This window comes from Natator depressus, chromosome 3 (assembly GCF_965152275.1).
Source record: "Natator depressus isolate rNatDep1 chromosome 3, rNatDep2.hap1, whole genome shotgun sequence".
NCBI classification, from domain to species: domain Eukaryota; kingdom Metazoa; phylum Chordata; order Testudines; family Cheloniidae; genus Natator; species Natator depressus.
Window position 1 is genome coordinate 191,167,015 of NC_134236.1, and position 26,272 is coordinate 191,193,286.

Here is a 26,272-nt window from a genome sequence, read left to right on the forward strand (position 1 = left end):
TTTCAGAGTAGCAGCCGTGTTAGTCTGTATTCACAAAAAGAAAAGGAGTACTTGTGGCACCTTAGAGACTAACCAATTTATTTGAGCATAAGCTTTCGTGTAATATCACCTGCCTATAACATGTGAATCAGAGTAACCAGTAATCTAATTCAAGGAAGAGGAAAAAAAACGTGGTAAATAAACTGATGAAGATTTTACACCATTTCCACCAATGCATAAAGCATTTAATGCATTTAAGAAGAGGATAATGAGATGATTTTTGATCCATTAGCAAGAGCAGCAGGGTGCAAGCATTGCCTATTGCAGAAAACGGAGGTTTCAAATATAGACAAATTGTGCAATATTAGAGATCCAATAAGTTTATAGTAAGCTTCCATTACATCAATTTTGTAATGATCCTGGCAGCTCAAATTTAGCTTCTAGTTTGGGGCCTGAACAAATGCAGCTGTTTTGTTAGGAAAATGTCCATTTTGTAAAGTAATGGAAATTAAATACATGATTTTAAAAATAAAAGTTTTGCAGATGTAAGTGTTTAAAACCAGTTTGAAGCATTAAGCACATATTGCTCTCTTTGGCCATGATCCCAATGGGCTTCATGGGGGCAATCAAAGGGTTTTTAATGGGTCTCTATGCAGATGCAATGCATCCATCAGCATCGTCAGTGGCAGAGTTACCTGTCACTGGCAGTGGTAGAGCATCTGTCAGCAACATCAGTGGCAAAATGGAGATTACTACAATAGGCAGGGGACATTGATTACTAACACATCAGAATTCTAATCTACAGCATAGCCCACTGAAACATGAGCAAAGGAGAAAAACTTCACTTCTGTATCCACTATAAAAATCAATCAATCTCTTCATTTCAAGAGCATTCTACAAACTACTTCTATTAAATCACCTCTTCCTACACCCGCTCTGGTCTCTCTCTGTGCCAATTCAGTCTCCCACCTACTCCTTGGCTGATCCTTTGCTACTGCCATACAGCTATCAAGAAGAAAGAATCTATCACTCAGACCCCTTGTTGACTCTCTCTGAAAAAATGAGATCGCAAATTCACATACTATGCAGACATAAGGGTCTCTCACAGATCCCTTTGTAGGATCAGGCCTGGATCTCCCATCCATCTACTTTCCTTCAATATTTACCACCATTATCCATTGCTTTAACAGCCATACATGTTATAAATTTGCATTCTCACACTACATTTTCTCTCTATTTTTATATCTATTTTTCACACAATGCACAGTCAACCTGTGGAACTCTTTGCCAAAGAATGTTGTTATAACAGGTTTCCAGGGGTACCAAGCAATGGGGATTGCGGTTTTTCCCTAACTGTCAGGGCTCTAGGGCATCAGAACTCTTGCTGTACTGTTGGCCCACTCGGTACCACAGAGGAGTGTCCGTGGTACATTGTCGGTACCGATGGTTGTAAATGTGCAGAGCACTTTGTCGACAGGAGCTTTGTCACACCTAGTACTGAAGGTTTACTTGGTACCGCTTTTAGAGACAGTACGGTAATTGTCTCTCTCCTTAGTGGGTAGCACTCCTGCCTGAGACCCTGGTGTCTCTAGGCAGTGCGGCTGAGCTCATAGCAGAGGCCCCTTCTGGGTACCGCACAATGTTGCTGCAGGTACTGAGGTGGCTGATCACGCTGCGGAACCCCTCTGGCTGGCCAACAACTTGGTTTGAGGTCTTGGAGCCCTTTTCCCTTGAGCCTTTACGGGGGAATCTGCTGGGGTTTTTTTTGACTCCACCTCCCCTTTGAAACTGAAAGCTCCAGGGATGATCGGGGTCAGCACCGGAGTCCTCTGGTAGCTGAAGTGCATTCTCCACAAGGAGGAGTTTTAACTTCAGCTCCTGTTTTTTATGAGACCTTTGTTTTAGCTGAGGGAGAGGGAGCACTTTTCAGGGATATGAGACCTCCCCCAAGCACCGGACACAGTGAGAATGTCTGTCCAGAATGTCTGGAATCGACTCCTTGAAGGAGAGGCATCTCTTGAAGCAGGGGAGAGCCGGTATACCCCAGGTGTTGGGAGGGTGGTATCACACTCTAGCAGTGAAGAATACAGAAGAGAGATATTCTTGCCACTTCTTCCTCTTTCTTCTTTTTATTTTTAAACTGCAAGAAGTTAGAATGTCTTCTAAACACCCTTAAGAGAACAAAGGGGGCCCCCCCCCAAAAAGGGAAAAATGTAAACTGAAGCTCTTTTTCTTCTCGCTCTTCTTTTTTTAACCCAACTGGGCAATAAAACACTAACTATTAAGAACAACAAAAGAACAAAAGCACCAAAACCTACTACTACTTATGCTAATGACGCAGATAAGGAAGGGACAACTCTTGCTCCCTTGGACGCCAAAGGTGGTTGAGAAGGAAATGAAGGGGTTCCCCAGCACAGCAGTAGATAGCCTCTAGGCAGACCATCAGAGAGGGACAGCATGTGCAAGCTGAACGGACACTGCTCCCTAAAATCTCCAATTAGAGGTGCAGGGGCACAGACACACCTACAGTGGAGCACCCAGAGGGACACTACTCAAAGAAGCCGCACTTGACAGTAGCTCTATTGTTTTAAGAAATATAAACATATGTTTTGTATCTCTTGCTTAGTGACCTTTGTTCAAAACGAGGCATAAACAATTTAAAACAAATCAACACAGCTTTAGTGACAGCATTATAAGAGAACGTTAATATTTCACATACGGATAAAAAATGATCAAGCAGTGTTCCATTTAGTAAGCATTAACTCTTCACTACACTTCCATTTTAGTGAACCTCTAATTCAGAACACCTTATGAGGCACCAATATTTCAGATACAAAATTAAACGTAAGAAAAGCTCAATGGCACACGCATACATGCACACGAAGTGAATTGCCTTTATGTTCTTTAGAAAACGGCTTAATGCAAAAAGGAATACATCAACGTTTTGGGCAGTCAGCCTTTACTGGCCAGCCTTTAAACAGTTGTAGCTGAAATACTGATTCCTTTTATCTTATTGCCTTTTACCTCTAGACAATATTAGGGAATTAATTGGTTTAAGTCACTCAGTGTTCATCTTTCAAGTTAAAAGATACTTTGCCGTTTCCAGAGTAAAACTAGGTCTGCTTATCTGGAACACATTTACACAGAACACCCAATTTAAGGACTCTCACATGCAGTACAAAGTGGGGTATTCACTGAAAGAAAATAATGCACTTTCCCCAACTAGAGACCTAGCAAGTAGCATTCATAATAAAGTGCTTCAATATTACACCATCTCTAACTGAAACCAATACATTTAACCTGCTTTGTCTTTCATGTGCATGATTTTGAAAAAAACCCTCCAACAGTAACAGGTCCATTTAGAAAATGAGAACTTTCTAACCTCTTTTAGTAGTTTTCTGTCTGGTTCTTCTTGTTTCAGTTTCTAAATAGGAAAAAAAAAAACCCACTATTACCAAGGAAACTACAATCTAGAAGAAATCTGTGACGTATCAATAACTGAGACCGCAAAAATAAAGAGTACATTCCCACATTTTAATGTAACTGTCATGGTGACTGTATTTACTATGTACATTTATGTATTTATGAGACTGGTTTTTTCAGATTACTGACCACTTCCCGAGATAGTAATCCTCTCATGAACACCTTTTCCATGTTTGATCCCAAACCTTTTCTGTGCCAACAAAGCATATACAGTAACTCCCCACTTAACGTCCTCTTGCTTAACATTGTTTTGAGCTGATGTCCCTGCTCCATTACAGAACATGCTCCGTTTAAAGTTGTGCAATGCTCTGCTATAACGTCATTTGGCTGCCTGCTTTGTCCACAGCTGGCAGCCCCCATCAGCTCCGCTATGCCTCTCCCCCCAAGCGCCTCCTGCCCGCCAGCGGACCTCGCAGATCAACACCTTCTCCTTGCTCCCCCTGCCTCCTGCCCGCAGCAATCAGCTGGTTTGAGGCATTCAGGAGGCAGGAGTGAGGAGGACTCGGTGTGCAGCCTCCCCCCTCCCTCTCCTGCCTCCTGAACTCCACAAACCAGCTGATTGCCACGGGCAGGAGGAAGGGGAGGGAGGGGGGACCCTGCACGCTGCGTCCTCACTCCTCCCCGCTCCCTCTGGCAATCAGCTGGTTTGCGGCATTCAGGAGGCAGGGGAGGGAGGGGGAGCCTGCGCACTGAGTCCTCGCTCCTGCCCCCTCCCTCCTGAACGCCGCAAACCAGCTGATTGCCATGGGCAGGAGGCAGGGGAGGGAGGGAGGGAGGGAGGAAGGTGGAGCGAGGACGCGGTGTGCGGAGTAAAGGGGGAGGAGGTGGGGGAGGGAGAAGAGGTGGGTTAAAGGTGGGGTCTGGGGCAAGGGGTGGAGTGGGCGGGCTGAGGGTTAAGCCCCCAGCCCCTGGTGCTTGCACAATAGGGGAAGCTGCCGCTGCTGCTGCACAATGGCTTCTCCTAGCCTATGGCAACTTCAGCCTCCTTGCCTGCATCCTCAGTGCCAGTGGGCTGTGCCTGTGTGGGGAAAGGCGGGGGCACCTCCCATTGCTTCATACTCAGCAATGATTGTAGTATTAAATTCCTTGTTTAAAACTTATACCTGTATTAAATTCCTTGTTTAAAATGTATATAATGCCTTTTGTCTAGCAAAAAAAAAATGTCCCTGGAACCTAACCCCCCCATTTATATTAATTTTTACAAGGAAATTGGATTCGCTTAACATTGTTTTGCTTAAAGTTGCATTTTTCAGAAACATAACTACAACGTTAAGTGAGGAGCTACTGTAATTGATTTCACACTGCCCTGGTAGAGCTCACTAGGCCAGGAGTTCTCAATCTTTTCCTTTCTGAGCCGTCCCCCTCCCCTATATGCTGTAAAAACTCCACGACCCACCTGTGCCACAATAACAGGTCTTCTGAATATAAAAGCCAGGGTTGGTGTTAGGGGGTAGCAAGCAGGGCAATTGCTTGGGGCCTCATACCACAGGGGCCCCTGTGAAGCTGCACTGCTCAGGCTTTGGCCCCTGAGGCGGGGCTCAGGGCCCTGGGCTTCAGACCCATGCAGTGGGACTTCAGCTTTCTGTCCTGGGCCACAGCAAATCTCACACTGGCCCTACTTGGCGGATCCCCTGAAACCTGCTTGCGACCCCCCAGGGGGCCCCGGACCTCTGGTTGAGAAGCACTGCACTAGGCTGCTGTGTTTCGGTTTCACTTCACTGGGTCCTGTGAGCTTTAAGCTTCCTGAGTCTGAACAGAGGCCAGGCACTGCTTCTGGCTGGGGGTTTCCGGGCACACCCTCAGGATACAGATCCTCTGTCTAACACCCCTTTCTGAGAGCTGAGACCCTGCAATCCAACTGACAGGACTCCAAGACTAGTGCCAGCACCCCATAACTCTACCGTTGCTTGAGTACACTCCCTCCCAGAGCTCCAACCCTGTAGGCATGTTGGTTTCTTGTTTATCCTTCAGGGACACAAAAGCTGAACATTTTAAAAAGTTGTAAATATAGCAAAATGTTTGAATGTTTACATTACTTTTTTAGATTATTGTATTACTGAAATAGGAGACAGGTGGGTGAGGTAATATCTTTTATTGGACCACCTTCTGTTGGTGAAAGAGAAGCTTTTGAGTTACACAGAGCTAATTTTTAAGGTCTGGATCTGGGTCATTGAAATAACTGCACTTTCTCCTGTAGAGATAACGTTGCCGTGATCCCTAACTCTTGGGAAACTCTGAGCAGAGTGGCATTACATTTGCATAGTTGTATTAATTTAAAAATCTTGCACTGTTTGTATGCGTGATGGATGGATTTATATTTTTTCTTGAAAAAGCTTAGTAAACTTAAAAAAAGAAAATTTGATAACATTTTTAGAGAAAAATATCAAACTGCAATATTTTCCAATGCTAAGTGTTCAATAAATCTAATTACTTTTACCTGAAATGCGAGAAAAACAGCTTTTAAATGAATGCTTAGATTCCATCCTAATTAAACTCTAAGTTCCCCAAAGAAAATATGGAACTACTTGGTATCTCAGATGCAGAGAACCACTGGTCTAGAAAATAGACAAGCTTTTTTAAACAAATATCACAAGCACTATATTCTGCATTTTTAACCCCTTCTCTCATTGTACTATTTTCCTCAGATCCCCTGCCAGAAATAAACAAAAACAAAAAAAAAAACCAAGAGGAACTGTGAACTCTTACGCCAATACAACTGCAAAATAGTATGGCTCGCTATATGCTAATATTACTGAACTCTTTTTTAGATATACATTTTAATTAGTAGTAAATACTGTGGTAAAGTCAATAGCCTGGTACATCATTTGTTTCCTTTTATTGGGATTGCCCTGTCTTAAAAATCAGAGCCATTCAAATTATGGAATTTTTGTTCCATTTAGTGTTTGGAGTAAAAGCCACCAAGTGATTCAAATATCTACTACTTCTTGGTGTTTGTCTGTATGGTATAAAAGCCATGCATGTACAGGTCATACTGTTAGCGTTGAACCACCTGGTGAGGTTACTCAGATGAAAAGACATCTAAAATAGTTAGTGAAATAAATCTTAAGTAAAGTAGAAAAGCAATAATCTTTACTGTGGACAACTGCAGGGAAGGAATTAAAGCATTAGGAATGGCAACATTACAGAGTATAGTAAGTGACAAATACAAACGAGTAAAGCTTAACAGAAACATAAACCATTTCATACCCCCTTTTAAGTGTGTATCACTGTTTTTATTTTTAAAGTTTTGAACAAGAGTCTTTACCTGGAGGTGCAGTGTGCTTGTATTCAAGCTTGTGCTGTGGATTCTTCCTGTAAAGAATGAAAACCAATACAATAAAATAATTTCCTGCCCTTGCATTCCACGTTTCTTCATTCAAGAATTATTCACTGCACAATGGAAGTAATCATCAAACTTCAGAGGATGTGAATGAAATTTAAATTAATCACTATGTAGTTTCAAATCACTTATCTGCAGCTCTTTCTATATAATAGTAAAAAGAAACAGCCCCCCCCCAAAACCTTTTATGTTAAAATAATCAATATAACTGACTTTAGCTCTCTAGACTCAGCATTCTCATATGTATTTATCTATGGCACTTATAGACCCCCCCATTACTGTACCTCAGTGCCTCAATCTTTAGTATATTCATCTTAGTATTTCCTATTTCATATGGTCTTTCAAAAAAGAACTAGATACATTCATGGAGGATAGGTCCATCAATGGCTATTAGCCAGGATGGGCAGGGATGGTGTCCCTAGCCTCTGTTTTCCAGAAGCTGGGAATGGGTGACGGGATGGATCACTTGATGATTACTTGTTCTGTTCATTCCTTTTGGGGCACCTGGCATTGGCCACTGTTGGAAGACAGGATACTGGGCTAGATGGACCTTTGGTCTGACCCAGTATGGTTATGTTTATGTTCTTATCACCCACACTTTACAGATGGAGATCTGAGGCACACAGAGAATAAGTGACTTGCCCAAAGCCACACAGGAAATCTGTGACAGAGCAGGAAACTGAACCCAGGCCTCCCAAGTCTTTGGCTAGTGTCCTAATCACGGCACCATCCTTCCCCTACACGCCTCATTTGTTCAGCACAGTTTGTTCACCATTTTCAAAAGCAGAATAGGTCCATGTTTGTGACACTCTGTACCTCCAAATAGCACCCTGGAACCCCCATATTCATCACTGAGATATGATTATATGTTTTGTACAATGCATGCCTTGTGAGGCATCATTTTAAAAGTCATTTTCAAATCATTTGATTTGTTGAACATTAATATTCTGTTGGGTTTTATGTACTATCATTGTATGTGAAGTTATGAAGTATCGCTATACGTGTTACTGAGATGTCTGTGTACTGTGGATATCTATGTAAATGCAGTGCCTGTCAGAGGCTTGTAGCTTGACATTAGCATCATAGTGTGAGAGACAGCCCAGACTGGTGGGTTTGGAGGGCTCAGTGGTCCCACAGCCCAGGCTGCACCCCAAAGACCCCATCACAATGTTGATTTATTAAGAACCATCATTATGCATTTCCCAGACTCTTTTAGATGAGTTCCAATGCCCAACCCATGCACATACCCTACAAAAGGGGTAGGAAATATTTTTTAAAAGGCTAAAGTTAGCCATATAATACTATAAATGTCTGACTTCAGCAAGGAATATGCACAATTATTTTTAAACATTAATCATTTTACATTTTAATTACTTATTACATTTAAGTTTCATATATGTCAAAGAGGATTCAACTTCAAATGCCATTGTAGACAGTGTTCATGTGCTGAATCTTCTGCAGGAAGTGTACACACTGAAAAAAATCCCCCATAAAGTGGATTTGTACGCTGGAAACAGACTCTAAAAACACTATTGCAGGGTTTTTTGTTTATCATCTATCACAGATTTCTATGCAAATATGCTCCATTTACAAGTAAAAACTATTTTTTCCTCTCAATTCCCAGCTCCAAGAATCAGTCAAGCTAGCACCCAAGATAGGTTGTTTGTTTTTTCTAATCACCAGCAATACAGCACTTGAAGTCAATGGGACCACTCGTGTTCATGTACTCTGCTGGATCAGAACTAGAGTACTCAGCATCTTGCAGTAATGAACCTTAATTAGTAAACCAATATTAAGAATTATATTTTGTTTAGAATTTAATTTCACAGGAGTGCTCTCAACTTTCCCTTGAAGTTGTTTTCAAATCTCATTAACATCAGTAAGAAATAACTTAGAGTGTTAATAGCAGAGATCAGTGCAAGGGAGGAAGACAGTTCGTTACCTCTATGTAGAAATATGGTGATAGATAAAAATAAAATCACCTCCCACTTCACAAGAAGAAAAAATCAAGATTAATTTGCTACCCCTTCTTCATCTTAAATCTTTTGTATAATTAGTTGTCTTCATAGAAGCTGTCAGAAGGGCGAATTATTTACTAAACTTGCACACTGAGAAACAGGAAAAATAAAGAGTGGCAATCACATGCAATTGACTGGAATGTTTATTACAGGTGTCACAAAGCTTCTAGAGTCATAAAAACACTGCCCTCCCCCCCCAAAATCATGCAAGATCCTGAAAGCCTGCACCATGAATCACAGGGGACCCCGTACTTAGATGACAGTGTTATCCTTTAATAATAGAATTAAAACAGTGTGAAGCCACAAAGTATGAAACAAATGATATCTGGCCTACAGAGGAAATGAGATATGTACAACTAGCATATTCACTCAAAAGTGCAATTTTGAAGACAACAGTAACTTTTCATTAAATCTGTTTAATGTAGGACATTGGATCTACAGTCTGTAATTCTAGTTTCTACAGTTCTTTGTTTATGAATATCCCTAAACAAACTATGTAACCCTGTCCTCCTCACTGAATTTATTGCTAACACAGAAACTTTCCAGTGATTTCAATGGCCTTTGGATCAGGGCTACAATTCTGAGAGCCAAACTGTACCTCCCATGATAAAATCAACAGGACTCTCAAAATTTCATTAGATTCAGTATGTGGTATTTGTCGTGAAGGCTCCCCTCTGGAGGAAAGAATTACAGGACCTCCAGAACCAGAGGATCTGAGGAGCAAAAAAGTCTAAATCCACTGATCTTGGGGTCTCCTTGAGCTTTGCTCGTCCATTCTGCTCCCCAAAACAGGCCTTCCCCCCTTTTCAGAAATTACATTGTACTGTCAGTCAATGCAGTAGAACCCACCCATTGACAGAGCCTGGCTTTGGGAAAAAGACTAATGGCCTAAGGATAATAGACCATTTGTATGGAGTTATGGGAAGGCCTAATTTTCCTAACCAGAGTCTTGCTAAGAGAATAAGTCTACTTTGACTTGTTTTGGGAACTTGGACTTCTACTGATAGGTTCACAGACTGTTTAGCGATAACGTGCGCCTGGACTATAAATAAAACATTCTCCAGATGAGGTAAGTCCTGACATGTGTGAGGGTTTTGGAGGAAAACCATGGGAAGTTCCTGGAGTCCATCACATGACCAGTGGTAACCTATCGATGACAGAAATATAAGACAAAGGACTCCAAGAGTGGGGGCTTCCCCCCCCCTCATTTGATGGTGTCTGCCCCTTTTCTTTTGGTTTTCTTATTTTCCACTCAAAGTTGCAGGTCTAGTGGGTGATAGCTAACTAACACAAGTAACATTCCGTACAAGACAGTGTTTTTTTCAGTTATTGTTAGGGTTGCCAACTTTCTAATCACGCAAAACCGAACACCCCTGCCCTGCCCCTCCTCTGAGCCCCCCCCCCCCGCCCAGCTCACTCCATCCCCCCTCTCTCAGTCATTCACTCTCCCCAACACTCACTCACTTTTACCAGGCTGGGGCAGCGGCTCTGGGGGAAAGGGCTCCATGGTGAGGCCGGGGATGAGGAGTTTGGGGTGCATGATGGGCTTCAGGCAGGAGCAGGGGTTGGGGTAAGGGAGGGGGCGAGGGCTCCAGGCTGGGGCCAAGGGATTTGGAGTGCAGGAGGGAGCTCAGGGGTGGGGCAGGGGTGTGGGAAGGTTTGCAAGCTCTGGGGTGGGGCTGGGGATGAGGGGTTTGGGCTACACCAGGGGGCTCTGGGAGGGAGTTTGGAGTGTGGGAGGGAGTTCAGGGCTCGGGCTGGGGGTTGGGGACCAGATGACGCTTATCTTAGGGGGCTCCAGGAAGCATGTGGCATGTCCGGCTCCTAGGTGGAGGGGCCAGGCGGCTCTGCGTACTGTCCGGGAACCACGGCCAATGGGAGCTGAAGAGCCAGCATTTGGGGGGGGCAGCATGTGGAGCCGCTGTGGCTGCCTCTGCTCTGAGAAGCAGACACGCCGGCCACATCCGTGATTTGCAGGGAGCTTGCCTTAGCCCCGCTGCGCCGCCAACCGGACTTTTAGCGGCCCGTTCAGCAGCCACGGTCTCTTTTCGACCGGGCATTCTGATAAAAACGGATGCCTGGCAACCCTAGTTGTTGATGGAGGTTCTCTCATCTTTTTTCCGTCTAGCCTTTTGATAGCTACTATACCTATTTAATCTTACTTCTGCTATTTCAGAAAGACTAACTTTCTGTTGGAACAACCTAATAGTCTTAATATACAGTACTAGTTTCAGTTTCTTTTTAACAATGTTTTTACAAGTGTTCAGAGTGAAGCAGTTTATGACAATAGTTTACACAGTTTAATATTTCAGAACTTCACACTACATTTTTCGCCACATATGAAAGGACATTTAAATTAAGCCATGTTCATGAGGATTTTCAGAACAACATGCATGAGTCCAATTTTACAATAAAAAGTTGTTTTTAAAACATCAAAGTCTCACTTTTGTGTCATACTGAAGAGTGTATTCTGCCAAATTATCTTTATTGTGCTTTGTTCTACAATTTATACCAGGGACCGACCATATCACTGTATTTCTCAGCAGACAGAAAAACAGAATATTTCCGGTTGCATTTAATGTTTTCTGTTTTACTACACATTTAAACAGTGTTCCAATACTACAGAACATTTTTCAGGACAACTAATGATTTGGGGTCAGATTTTCAGAGATGCTGAGCACCCTCAGCAATTATTAACTTTAGTTGGAACTGCTGGTGCTCAGCACCTCTAAAAATACATGCAATATACAAAAACACAGGCTTGTACTTGATGGTATAGGAAAATGATTATCTGACCTTCAACTATTCAAGATTCAGGTTTTCTGAATTTTAGATATATGTCATCCAAGTGAGAGAGTTGAGATTAACCTGTGTTCAGAAGTTTTAGACTTGGTATAGTTTAAAATTAGCGTAACTCTTCAATATGTATTTATTCAAGATTTTTTAATGAGTGAATTTAAGGCTTGTGAGTAGTGGCTGAATTAATAACTGGAGACTTTATTCAGATACAGCATGGGCAGTGGTAACGTAAGCTTCCCCAGAAATACCTGCTCCCTGCAACTAGAACACACTTCCAGGATGAAAGGGAGGTTTTCCACACTCCAGTTACACACACAGATCCATGGCCCTCTCAGAATACGGTTAATGGCAGCAGCGCTGCTGGGGAAACTTCATGACCCAGAGACTGATAATAGAAGCAATGCTGCTCATCACTATGTACCCAGTTCAAATCCAACTCAAGATAGTATATGCAAAAACCAGTTACCACACAATTGTTGCACCAGTGGCTATGATGAAATGAGATTGTGGTTTCAATTCAATTCTTACTGGACAGATGATCCGGCCATTCTGGGATCCTCATTTAAGTCACAGAAAGTTGTTTTGATGCAAATGCTCAGACAACAATTCTTATGAATACATTATGAAGAGACATTAGTGAGACGAGAATTCTCAGTTTTTTGTGGCTGCTTCAAATCTTGTATTAACAGATATAGATATTCTGTAACTGAGTACTGACAGTATTTTGGGAGTTCACATTCATTTTATATCTATGTTTGACTATGTAAGTGATTTTGTCAATTATAATTTGAGGATGGGTCAGATGCATCTTCCACCTTATCAGCCCAGGGCTCCTCACCTGCATGGCATTTACTCACCAATTTTTATTCCATAGTTAAAAATGTATGTTGCCCCAAATTTTAAAACTCCTATTCAGTCCTTACTCAGGCAAAGCTACTGATGTCAATAAGTTTTGCCTGCATGAGAACTATGTAAAAACGAACTAAGGACATTCAGTTTTAGCCTCATTTATATGCACTTTTTAAAATGTGAAGTTCATGTCCAGCTTAAGTATTCTTAAACGAAAGTGTGTTGTAACTTGGGATGTAAATACCATTTAAAAAGTTAACCGTTTAACCGATTAAAAATATTTTGTTTAAACGTTTAACCGATTAAAGGGCTGGCTGGTGCGGGGCCACTGGGGCCGGCTGGCCCGGGGGTTAACGGTTCAGGCAGGTTAACTGGTTAACATCTTACATCCCTAGTTTAATTAATCGTGGGCTCAACTATTTTGTAAATATAGTTAAGGCTTTCTAAACAAAGGCTTGACAAAGTAGCTTCCAGTATTAATTGGCTCCCCACAGAAAAAGCCTAAGGCAGTTCAACTGCATGCATTTTGGAACAAAACTCAAGGAAAACAACTCAGCCATATACCACTAGGATGTTTCTTTGTTTTTTAAAGACACCAATTATTGAAACCCACACTGCTCAATGATGACGAGTGCACATCGCTAAGCATGTGATATTATTTGTTATTTATGACACCCGGTCACATTTGCTATTAGCTGAAGCTTTAATATAAACTACAAAAAACATTCTTGCTACAAAAACTGCCTTGTGAATCCATGTTGCTCAACTAATCTAATTTTCTTGAAATTTCACAGAAATAAGTCTAGGTAGTCTCTAAAAAGCACTTACTTGAATTTGTTAAACAACATGCTAAGAGAAGAAGCAGTTTATTTGATTTGTGATTTTGTAACTACTGTTTCCCAAAATATCAGATTTCAAGGAAGTCTGAAGCACAGAGTGATATTTAACTGAATGAAAACTGTTGCCAAAACACTAGATGACTAAGTCAATGACTTCTGAAGTGCTATATTCAAGACTAGATCTATATATACACACACACTGAGAATGAAACCCACGATATCTAATGGATTGGATTTGTCACACAGAATATAAGATTCTCACTATCGTTCATATGGAAGCAGAGGTAATCACCAATAAAATTCAAGGGAGTTGAACTAGTGAATCTTTGACTGTAGTGGCACCACGTATTTGCATCATTCTCCTGTACGTTATTGCTTAATACAAGATTTGTTTATGCCTCCTCAAACGCTTTGATCGAGTTTGCTGAAAAATAGGGTGAGTGTCAAACAACAAGTTTATGGCATTATTAGTTCATGCACACTGAATGCCAAAATTTGAAAATTCATATTTGTTGCATGTATTTTCTTCAATTGATTAAATAACTGCTGTTTTATAGCTCATTCTGCCTTCCAGTAGCTATTCACTAAACTGTCCAAAAGAGAATGAAGTTCAGCTGTTGGCAGGCAATAACCTCTTCATAAGGGACACTTCCAAAATAAGTTAACTATATGTTTAATTTATACAAGAAAAATCCCTGTATCACATCTCCACATCACTGCGGTTTTGCTAGCTTAGAAAAGCTGTAGACAACACACACATCTTGAAACTTCTAACAATCTCAAGTCTTGAAATTCAGGAAGAAAAACAAGTTATTCCTGCCCTTACCTACAGGTCAAAACAACAAAAAATTAAGCTGGTTTGGTAAGAATAAAATATGGCAATAGTATGCTAATATGCTAATTAAGAAACAATAATATTTACTATTGTGGTAAACCCAGGACAAACAGCTACAAAAGGGCGGTAGTAATTAGTCCCAGGGGATTAAAAGGCCCCTCCCTATCCACTGAAGAGAGAGAACCATGGGGCAATAAGGTTCAGCTGGAAAAGGGGTTGCTAGGGCCCAATTAGGTTCAGCTGACTCCAACTATTTGGGACCTTTTTAAACCCTCCCCTGGGTGGAAGGAGGAAAAGAGTGAGGGAGTGAGAGGAGCAGGGAAGCTGCCAGTAGGCTGTTTGCAGCAAGACACCAAACCTTGCAGCAAACCTTCCCAGTAGGGAGGCTGCACTCGTGCCCCCAGAAGGGAAGGAAAACAAGCACAAGGGACTGACTGAGGAGAGGAGTAGCAGGACCCTGTGCCACCTACAAGGATTCGCCTTGCCCCAAACCTGAGTCTCCAAGGCTAAAAAGGACTAAGCCTACTGAGGCGAACAAGGTATTTTGCCACACAATGTACAGAAAGAACTGAGTTTTCATCTGATGAATGTTTACTAAATACAAAGGAATACATATTTATCATTACCCTTGGAGAAGCATGTTTGTCTCTTCATTTAATGAACTTCAGGAACAAAGCAAATTCCACTGTAACTTGTCATGACTGCATAATTATACATCTATTATTCCTTCTGGTAAATTTAATGAAGTATTCTTACAGCTGGTAGTAAAGCTGCAAGGGAATTAATAAAAGTATTGTATGAATGAAATTAACTTTCACTCTTTAATCTCTCTCACTTCAATGTAATTTTTACTCAAGTTAAACTTCACAAGTGACAAGCAATAATCTCTTGTCCCTTTACCGTGAAGCCAGTAAAAGAATGAACAGAAATATAACTTCTGTACAACTGATAAAATGGAAATAGCATTAAATATCAAAGCTTCATGCACAACTAAATTATTTTCATTCACTTAAAGAAAGAAAAATTAATACAACCAACCATAATTGTTGCACAGTTTTATTTATTTGTGTTAACTTAGCACCTAAAATGTGAACTGAGATGCAAGTCCCATGCACACCAGCCTCTATACATACAAATATTACTGCCCCCGTGGACCAAGAGAAGTTCTGTGGCCCTCCGGGACACTTTATGCAGAAGCTTCAGCCTGGGAGGGGTTTGACCCTCCCTGTATAAGTATTTGGCACTGAGGTTGATAATGGGGGGCTGATAGCTAAATAAGACTAAAAACTTGGGGAAACAACAGAGATAAGGAATTATTGGTTTATTTGATATGATTTAGTCAAACCATTAGATAAAATTTGATGATTTGATAGTAACCCACTTTATTTTAATTTGATTTGTTTATATGTATTTTATGCTTTTGTTTATTTAGTTTTATTAATAAAACACATAAAATTGGAAACTTAACTACTCTACCCAGCCTATCACTGGGAAAATTGGTTCCCCTTTTATGAGGAGAAAGGGCTATACAGTATCCATCTCAGCAGAAGGGGAAACCGATGTTCCACAAAACCAAAACCTTTTACACCACCTACCTAGCCAGCAGTTCACTTCCAATTTTTTTCAGGATCCACAGAATAAAAAGTGGTACAAACAAATAAGTGCCTGGAAGTGTGAGGAAAGTGAATAGTACATACATGGATATGTTAACATAGGTCTCCAAAACCTGTCAATTTCAGATTGCCTGTAAATTAGTCCAATCCAGAACACGAAAACTACATTTTATGTGATTTTCCTGGCCTACATTTTAAATATGCTCTGAATTAGATACTCTATTATGAAAAATCTCCATAATACAGCAGCAATTCACTGCAAGAGAAAAATAAATCCGCTACAGAAGTTATGATGCCCAATTACAAATGTAATCTAATGTGCTAATATAACCAAGACTCATAAAATAATCCTCATACAAAATAAAATTTATGATGAGGAAGCATTCTGATTGGTTTTACAACACATCACTCCAATAAGAAGAAGAAAAAAGGTTCCTTGAAGCATATACTTGAAACCATACCCACAACAGAGTTGTTTTCAAGGCTCCAATAATGTATTTTTTATGGAATTAATTTTGTTCATAACCTGTGTGACAGAGTGCTGGGCAACAACAGCTGAGCCAGCACTCTGGTCACCACAGCTCCAATTAAACACTGTACAATAGACCTTGTTAAGAAGAGCTGTGCCTCATTGGTGGAGGAGAGCTGGAAGGCTAATTTAGCCATTAGGCAGAGAATACAAAAAGGCACAGGAACCAAGTAGGAGAGGGGAAGCAGGCAGGTGAGAGGGAGAGATTGTTCTTCACTGCTTGCCTCAGGAGCTAAGGACTCCCTAAAATCGCAGGAATAAGACTGCATAGTGTACAAGGGTGGTGGGAAACAACATTGTAAATAAACTGCACTGAATGTTTTATCAGCATAAAGATCTCTCAGCTGCTTATGGACTTGAGCAGAGACGGGAGCAAGTGGACCCAGCCACAACCAGCAATGTTAACAGCTGAAGAGTACTGTTCTAAAACTGCTACATTTCAGAAAAATAGAAAACATGTCCCCAGATATGCTTTCATATCTGGATGATTTTCATTTACTAGTCACTTTGAACATTAAACAATATTTGAAAACTGTTCAGAGACAAGTATGAAGATAAGCATTTCTTATCTAGCAATAACAAATCTGACTGCTCATAGAAATTTGGATATTTCAAATATACATAAATAATTGAGAATCCACATTGTTTGCATTACTTCAAAAAGTATTAAACAAAATTAATTCCAGTAATCATATTGCTTCTGCTTTTTACAGCATGTTTACATTGAAGTATTCAGTTGAATTATTTTTATGCTTTCCAGAATCTGAGAAAACTCTTGAATAAAATGAAAAAACCCAACTCAAACAAGATATGCACTTAAAAAGGGGGAAAATATCTATTTATATGGGAAAAGAGTTTGTTGAAGCTCTGTGTGAGGGTCAGTCTTGCAAACGTGCCACTGGGTATAGGCCCTTTCAGTGCCACTGTGGAACTGATGGGAGAATTGGGAGCTACTGACTAAATTATTAAGTATTTGTGTAGGAAAAGCATTTTCAGCACTGCTATTTCAACCATCCACACATTCATGTGGAGGCAGGAGTCTTTGTAGCTGTGAAAATAACCTTCAAAATGTGAACTGAATACAAGCTGAAGTGAGATCTGCCTGATTCTAGAGACAGCTGGAAACAAATTCAGAAATGTCAAATGCCCCATTCAACTCCAGGTATTACTAATGAAGACTAAGAGGATGGGTGACAATGTTGGCATTTTAAAGTATTTAACTAAAGTATTTAACTCCCTCCTTATTTGAGGAGGGAGATCAAGCTACTGTGCTCCATCAGTGCGGATATGGTAGCAGATATTGGCACAGACAATTACTATTAAAAATGTCTTCATCATCCCAAATTTAAAGTCACCTAACTGCTTTGCCCAAAAGGAGGAAGGAAAAAGGAGATGCATCCACTCCCCAGAGCCAAAAGCCTCAACCGTCTCTTGGTCACCAAAAAGCAGCAACAAAAGATCACCACATCTTTCTGAATGTCAGAAGCCCCAACAATCCCCTATTCAGTGAGAGAAACATCCTGCTTTCTCACAACAGGCTATGATGCATTTATGTGTTTTCCTTACAAAATCCTGTAGAACATTAAAAAAAAAAAGGTTACTCCCTTCTCGTAACTGTTGTTCTTCGAGATGGCATTATTAAAGGTTCAGAGAAGGGCAACTAAAATGATTAGGGGTTTGGAACGGGTTCCATATGAGGAGAGATTAAAGAGGCTATGACTTTTCAGCTTGAAAAAGAGGAGACTGAGGGGGAATATGATAGAAGTATATAAAATCATGAGTGGTGTGGAGAAAGCGAATTAGGAAAAGTTATTTTCTTGTTCCCATACTATAAGAACTAGGGGCCACCAAATGAAATTAATGGGCAGCAGGTTTAAAACAAATAAAAGGAAGTTCTTCTTCACACAGCGCACAGTCAACCTGTGGAAACTCCTTGCCTGAGGAGGTTGTTAAGGCTAGGACTATGATAGGGTTTAAAAGAGAACTAGATAAATTCATGGAGGTTAAGTCCATTAATGGTGTCCCTAGCCTCTGTTTGTCAGAGGGTGGAGATGGATGGCAGGAGAGAGAACACTTGATCCTTACCCGTTAGGTGCACTCCCTCTGGGACACCTGGCATTGGCCACTGTCGGTAGACCAGATACTGGGCTGGATGGACCTTCGGTCTGACCCAGTATGGCCATTCTTATGTGTTCATGTCCATTCCAATCAGGTGTGTGGGTGCGCACATGAATGATGGCTGGAAGATTTTTCTCCTAGCAGCATCCATTGGGTCGGCCCAGGCGCCCCTCCAAGTCACGCCTTCATGGTGTTCAATATAGAGCCCTGCCAACCCTTCACCCCTTAAGTTCCTTCTTGCTGGCTACTCTGACAGAGGGGTAGGAGGGTGGGTATTGGAATGGACATGAACAACACATTTAGAAGAACAACAGTTACGAGAAGTGAGTAACCGTTTTTTCTTCTTCGAGTGCTTGTTCATGTCCATTCCAATCAGGTGACTCCCAAGCCCAAGTTCAGGAGGAGGGGTCGGAGATGTCCACTGATTGGAGTACTGCTCTTCCAAAGGTCGCATCGTCTCTGGCCTGCTGAGTAATCACGTAATGCACAGCGAAAGTGTGTATGGAGGACCACGTCACTGCTCTGCAGATTTCCTGGGTGGGAACCTGAACCAGGAATGCTGTAGATGAAGCCTGCGCCCTGGTAGAGTGCACAGTGATCAGAGGTGCAGGAACACCTGCCAGGTCGTAGCACTCACGGATGCCAATTTTTACAGTGACTGCCACATACTTGCATTCAGATTGTTATAATCTGATGGGAAATATATGGATTCTAGGCTTCTTCAACTGTACATTACGCTACTGCTAAGAAATTAAATGAACCAAAATCCCAAACAGGTAACATTCAATCATAATTTCACAATATTTTTAGTCTGCACAGCAGAGATGGCAGAAAGCACCACACTCCTAGAACTGTGTTTACACCACAGACAAAAAAGTCCACTCAGCAGAGCTAAATTAGCTGGTACTCCATAAAAAAATGCATATAAAACACTAAAATAACTGAAGTTTACCAAGTGTTAAAGTATAAAAACAGGAAAAAAAATATTGTATGCATCTAAGATATTACAAACAAGAGAAAGGTGGGAAAAAAACCATTGGAAACCCTTTTTAAAGCTGTTAATTATACCCAGTCATAAATAACTGAAAAGATTTTTGGTTTTTGGCATTATTAGCACAGATTAGCGACTTATTTTGCTTTTTAACATGTCAATATATATTAAACTACTAGTAAAAAATACATTTATTAAATTATATTCCAGTAGTCTGAAAAAGTAGAAATTCAGCTAACATTTTAGGCATGAACTTGAAAAACCATTTTTGTCTAAACCAATTTAAAGTGTAAATAAATTACTATAAAACACATTTAATCATTCTACTATATTACAATCATATGGTAAAGTACTAAAAAGGTCTGTATATAACTATAAACACATAAATTAGTTTTCAGATTCTTCTAAAAAGAAGCTTGAACAGATTTCTACATCTTCCCATCAATTGTTTTAGTCTAGTTTAGACAACAGTATAACGTGTACAATTAAAACAACAACTTTATGGTTTAATAGAAACTGACAGAAAGCACTAGCAGTATGAGAAAGTAATATATCCCAAAGGCCTATGATTCTAGCACCCCCTATAGACCTAGGAATTAACACCCCACTAGCACTACAACAGACAAACACAGGACTGCTGGTAAAATACCTTTATTTCCATCCCCAGTTGCATGAGGGTTACAAACAATTTAAATTTGTTACATGGCAGGCTGACAGTAGCTACTATGATAAGCAGGATCACCATAATACTACCAGTTAATATCACTCAGCAGCACTTTTGCCATTGATTTGTGTTAGATTGGTAAAATGTTTAGATCAGTGGTTCTGAAACTATTTACTATTGTGGGCCACATATGCAGCTCTCCATGTGGGCCTCATCCACACAATATATACACTACCTGAACAGCTACACAAAAAAGAAGTTTAGTATTTGTTATATGACAGCAATACAATTCAAATTGATATAGCACCTTTCATTTCAACACTGGCAAATGTCTACCACAGGCATTTTAAATTAGTAAAGTAAGTCAAAATATTAACTGTTAAAATTAATTTACTGCAAGGGTGGCATGGTGTATTGCCACCCTCAGTTCTGCACTGCTGGTGGTGGTGTGGCAGGGCTGAGCCCCTGGAGGGCACGGCTGCCGAGCCTGCCTGCAAAGATGGAGAGCCCTGCACAGTGCGGGGCACCCAGCCCCCCCCACAGCCAGGGACTGCCCCCCCATGTACCCAATCCCCCAGTCAGGGACTGTCACCCACACACACCCAGCTCCTCCACCAAATGACTGTCCCCCATCCCCTCACCAGACTGCCTCCCCCCACATCATCCAAAACCCCAGGGACTGTACCCCCAGCATCCAGACCCCCGCAACACTGGGCTAAAACTTGTGCCTGCCCTGCAGAGACAGGGTGCCCTGTCCAGGTCAGATTGGCCACCTGAGGGACTACCCCCCATGCACACAGCCCCCACCTAGGAATTGCCCCCCAGCAGCACCCAGCAACTGCCCCCCCCAAGGAGTGCCCCCCAGTACTCAACCCCCATCCAGGGACTGTGCCCCAGTATCTAGTCCCCCATCCAGGGACATCCCCCAGTCACCAGTCCCCCCACCTACAGTCTGTCCCCCCATGCACCAGCTGAACTCCCCTCCCCGTGTCTCTGGACCCCTGCACCTGCCCCCCACATTCCAGGCCCCTGCACCCCTTCCCCATTGGTCTCCTACCTTGGCTGCACATAATTCAGCCATGCAGCCCGCCCTGCCCCTGTGATCCTAATACTGGGAAGTTAGCTCTAGCCAGGGTCACTGGATCCACGATCCTGCGGGGGAGGAGGGGAACGCTGAGCTCCCTAGCCTCCTGCTGTTGCTGCTGGACCCGATCCTGCGCTGTCCCATTTTACACCCTCACCAGCAGCTCCACACCCGGGGCAGGTGTCCCTCCTGCCCAGCTCTAGTTACAGCCCTGAGGAGGTCACATGGACTGCAGCTGTGCGCTGACTGGGCCGCAAGCAGCCCACGGGTTGAGAACCACTGGTTTAGATGGATAACTATTACTCTTCGGCTGGCCAGACAGTGGAGTTCCACACAAGGATAGTGGGGTGGGAAATGCATGTCCTGAGCTGCAGCAGAGTTAACACACTTAATTCCTGACTGCTTAGTACAGCGACTGTAGCGCTTAGTGAAGATACTCCTACACAGACGGGAGAGCTTCTCCTGTCGGCATAGTTAATCCACTTTCCCAAGACTGGGTAGCTATGTTGACACAGCACTGTCTATTAGGTGGGTTAGGTCCGTATAACTACATTACCATGGGGTGTGGATTTTTCACACCCTTGGGCAATGTAGTGTGACAAGGTTCCTCCTCTGCCTTGGTGGGTCCTGCGCTTATTGGCGGATTTGCTCGCCTCAGAGATTCACGGTGGTCCTCAGTTTGGCCACTTTTGCTAGTGGCTCAAACCTGCCATTCACTCAGCTAACCTCATCACTGGCCAGCATGGGGAAAGGGAGGAGAACAATCCCCGCAGTCTCTGCTGGTCCACCTAGTGGGTCGGGGGATAGGCCAGGGACCTTCCCCTCTGGTGGGACCCACACTCCAGGTCAACATCTCCTGTATCCAATAGGGAGTTAGTGGGATGGGGGGAACCTGGGCCCGCCCTCTACTCTGGGTTCCACCCCAGGGCCCTGTGGACTGCAGCTGTCTATGGTGTTTCGTGTAACACCTGTGTGACAGCTATAACTCCCTGGGCTACTTCCCCATGGCCTCCTCCCAACACCTTCTGTATCCTGACCATAGGACCTTCCTCCTGATGCCAGATAGCGTTTGTACTCCTCAGTCCTCCAGCACCCATGCCCTCTCACTCTCAGCTCCTTGCGCGCCCCTCCCTGACTGAAGTGAGGTCCTTTTTAAACCAGGTGCCCTGATTAGCCTGCCTGTCTTAATTGATTCTAGCAGCTTCTTAATTGGCTTCAGGTGTCCTAATTAGCCTGTCTGCCTTAACTGGTTCCAGCAAGTTCCTGATTGTTCTGGAACTGCCCCTGTTACCTTACCCAGGGAAAAGGGACCCGCTTAACCTGGGGCTAATATATCTGTCTTCTATCACTCTCCTGTAGCCATCTGGCCCAACCCTGTCACAGTAGTTATACTGCTATAGGTCTGTAGTATAGACCTGGCATCAGTCATCAGCTAACCCCTTGCAACTGCTTATTTTGAACTTTAGGAAAAGCTAATTGCGTTGTAGCCTTTGACACCCAGAGGAGACCACTGAGGGAAGAAGAGTGGAAAACAGAGGGAACTTCTGCATCTGAAGATTGCCTCTAAGAACCCCAACACCAGGGTAAAGAAAATAGACTTGTTTTGGGGATAGGGCTAAAAGAAAATGTACTTTGGCAACAGCACTGGAAATTACAAGTAAGAGCTGTCCTTTCAGTTTCCTTCTATTTTTATAAAATTCCATCCAAACAACTCCTAATAAAGAGAGGAGTTTAGGAGTTGGACCTCTTGTCACATTGGCTTGTCGTACATCATATGACCAAAGCTTAACAGAACAGACACTAAGTGCAAGAGTAATGGATCGCTAATTTACAAAGGAGACTTCAGTGGTAGTGGTTTTTCAATTCAATATAGAAAGAACTTTAATATGAAAAGCCTCAGTTACACTTCAAGGTGAACATAAGCAAATGTTTTAGTCTCATGTCAAACTGTACCATTTTTATTATAATCGTAAATATTGTTTTGGGTAATGGATTTAAAACAAAAATCTTTTCTTGCTTATTCTTTTAACCCAATTCAAATGTCTAGGTTACATTTCTTCTTTCTTTTCAGGTGATATTTCCCTTTGATTGGGGGATTGATATTCAAATTAGTTCTGGTTTCAAACCCAACAGGAGAACACAATTTGAGCTGGAGCTCAAAGGCTTAAGAAAAATCATCTGCTGAGTATAGTGATAAAATCCTGAAGCAACAGGCCACTTGAAAAATCCTGTCCTAATCAGAGCAAAGCATTCAAAACATCAGCCAGGTCCTTTGTATTCTAAATATCCATTTACAGCAGAGGTGGGCAAACTACGGCCCGCGGGCCACATCCGGCTGGGGAGGTTAGCCCCCAGCCCCTCCCCCGCTGTCTCCCCTCCCCTGCAGCCTCAGAGCAATGCGCCGCCAGTGCTCTGGTCCACCGCTCCTGCCGGGCAGTGTGGCGGCGGCGTGGCTGGCTCTGGCCGGGCGGCGGGACTTTGCTGCTCTGAGCAGCATGATAAGGGGAGGGTTGGATAAGGGGCAAGGGATACCAGGGGGAAGACAGGGAGCAGGGGGCGGTTGGATGGGGTGGGGGTTCTGGGAGGGGGAAGGGCAGTTTGGATAGGTGTGGGAGTCCCGGGGGGGCCTGTCTGGGGGCTGGGGTGTGAACAGGGGTTGGGGAAGTCAGGGGACAGGAAGCAGGGGGGATTGGACAGGGGTTGGGATCCTGGGGGGTGGTTAGGGGCCAGGGTCCCGGGAGGGGGTGGTCAGGGGACAAGGAGCGTTGGATGGGTCGGAGGTTCTGAGGGGGGCAGGAAGTGGGAGGGGACAGATAGAGGGCAGGGGCCAGGCTCTTTGGGGAGGCACAACCTTCCCTACCCGGCCCTCCATAGAGTTTCAGAATGCCCATGTGGCCCTCGGGCCAAAAAGTTCGCCCATCCCTGATTTACAGACAGATAATGGTTCTTAAAAAGTAGTTAGCCCAGGGGAGGGCAAACTACAGCCCGCGGGCTAGATCTGGCCCATCAGGGCTTTCAATCTGGCCCGCAGGATTGCCAGCCCCATGGTGCAGTTGAGCTAAGGCAGGCTCCTGCCTGCCCTGGCCCTGTGCTGCTCCCAGAAGTGGATGGCACCACATCCCTGCAGCCCCTTGGGGAGGAGGTGGCAGAGGGCTCCGTGCACTGCCCTTGCCTGCAGGTACTGCCCCTAGGGTGACCAGACAGCAAGTGTGAAAAATCAGGACGGGGGTGGGGGGGTAATAGGAGTCTATATAAGACAAAGCCCCAAATATCGGGACTGTCCCTATAAAATCACGGCATCTGGTCACCCTAACTGCCCCCCGCAGCTCCCATTGGGAATTGGCGGCCAATGGGAGCTTCAGGGGTGGTACCCACAGGCGAGGGCAGTGCACTGCGGAGCCACCTGCCCCACCCCACCCCCAGGAACCACAGCTGGACATACTGGCTGCTTCTGGGAGCGGCACGGAGCCAGGGCAGGCAGGGAGCCTGCCTTAGCCCCACTGCGTGCCGTTGACACCCTGGAGCCATCACAGGACCTAACCACATCAGCCACACCATCAGGGGCTCATTCACCTGCATATCTACCAATGTGATATATGCCATCATGTGCCAGCAATGCCCCTCTGCCATGTATATTGGCCAAACCAGACAGTCTCTATGCAAAAGAATAAATGGATACAAATCAGACATCAAGATTTCTAACATTCAAAAACCAGTAGGAGAGCACTTCAATCTCCCTGGACTCTCAATAACAGACTTAAAAGTGGCCATCCTTCAACAAAAAAACTTCAAAAACTGACTTCAAGGAGAAACTGCAGAACTGGAATTAATTTGCAAACTGGACACCATCAAATTAGGCCTGAATAAAGATTGGGAGTGGATCAGTCACTACAAAAAGTAATTTTCCCTCTGCTGACACTCACATCTTCTTGTCAACTGTTGGAAATGAGCAATGTCCACCTTGATTGCATTGGCCTCGTTAGCACTACAAAAGTAATCAACTGTTGAGAATAGATCACTTCCACCTTAATTGAATTTGCCTTGTTAGCACTGACCCCCCACTTGGTAAGGCAACTCCCATCTTTTCATGTGCTGTAATACATATACTGCTTGACTGTATTTTCCACTCCATGCATCTGATGAAGTGGGTTTTAGCCCACGAAAGCTTATGCCCAAATAAATCTGTTAGTCTCTATTGTGCCACAAGGACGACTCCTTGTTTTTGCTGATGTAGACTAACACAGCTTCCACTCTGAAACCTGTTAGATCAGGTCACTATCAGAGGTGCCTTTGCAACAAATAATATTAGTGACAAAAATACTATAGGACTGTTCAAGGCAAGCTTCAGATGGCAATAAAACATAACCCTGTCAAAAAAATGCCACAACAGTAAGCTATACCCAAGATTTAATTTCAAGAACTACACACTACTGTATCATCGTTTTGTTTGCATAGCTCCCAGTTAAAATATGTCTTGCTTTACAAATACAGACAGACAACTGTATTGAATTATGTTTCTTACCTATAACAAGTAGTTCCATATGGACATTCAGGTCTGTCATCATCATCATCTTGACTTACAACCGCCACGTCATGATAATCGCGGTCACCAGGGTGACTGAACTGCTGAAAATGAACTGGATTCTTCCTGTGATATTAAGGAACATATGTAAGTAAAAGTAAACAATATGACATTCACTACTCATGTGCATACAGGAACGGGAAATGCTGTGCAGCTAATTCAAGCAAGTTTATATTCAACAATGCGTAGTTATTCATCTGTTTGTGGCTTTGAATGTTGTGGTAAGCTTCAATTCTGTAATGTTAGTCATTTAAGACCTATTTTCATAGCAAATCATATAAAAGTTTTCAGTTTCTTTGTCTTAGCTCACGGGACTTGATTGTGCTCCGATAAAAGTTAAATAGGAGTTTTCCCCACTGACTTCAAATTGAAGTAGTATATGGTAACTAATGGCCTGATACAAACTTCATGTGCTTTTTTCAGTACTTCTGTACCAACATGGGACATGAGGAAAAAAGTCTTCCTATGGAGAGGTAAAACTCTATTACAAAATACCTACAAAACTGATAACCCAGTTGTAGAGACAAGTCCTTACTTAGGAATAGCTGG

The 26,272-nt window shown here is 42.8% G+C and overlaps 1 protein-coding gene across 2 annotated transcripts in view; it reads right to left on the bottom strand.

Annotated features, from left to right (window-relative positions):
* Positions 1-26,272, bottom strand: part of APLF (aprataxin and PNKP like factor) — a 90,986-nt gene that overhangs the window by 12,860 nt on the left and 51,854 nt on the right. Inside the window, exons 8-10 of one of the 2 annotated variants that reach the window (XM_074949538.1) lie at positions 25,664-25,789; positions 6,728-6,774; positions 3,362-3,403 (exon numbers count right to left, since the gene is read on the bottom strand). In XM_074949538.1, coding sequence (XP_074805639.1) covers positions 3,362-3,403; positions 6,728-6,774; positions 25,664-25,789 — 215 coding nt within the window. The remainder of the gene's footprint in view (positions 1-3,361; positions 3,404-6,727; positions 6,775-25,663; positions 25,790-26,272) is intronic. The other variant, XM_074949539.1, reaches the window with a different exon arrangement.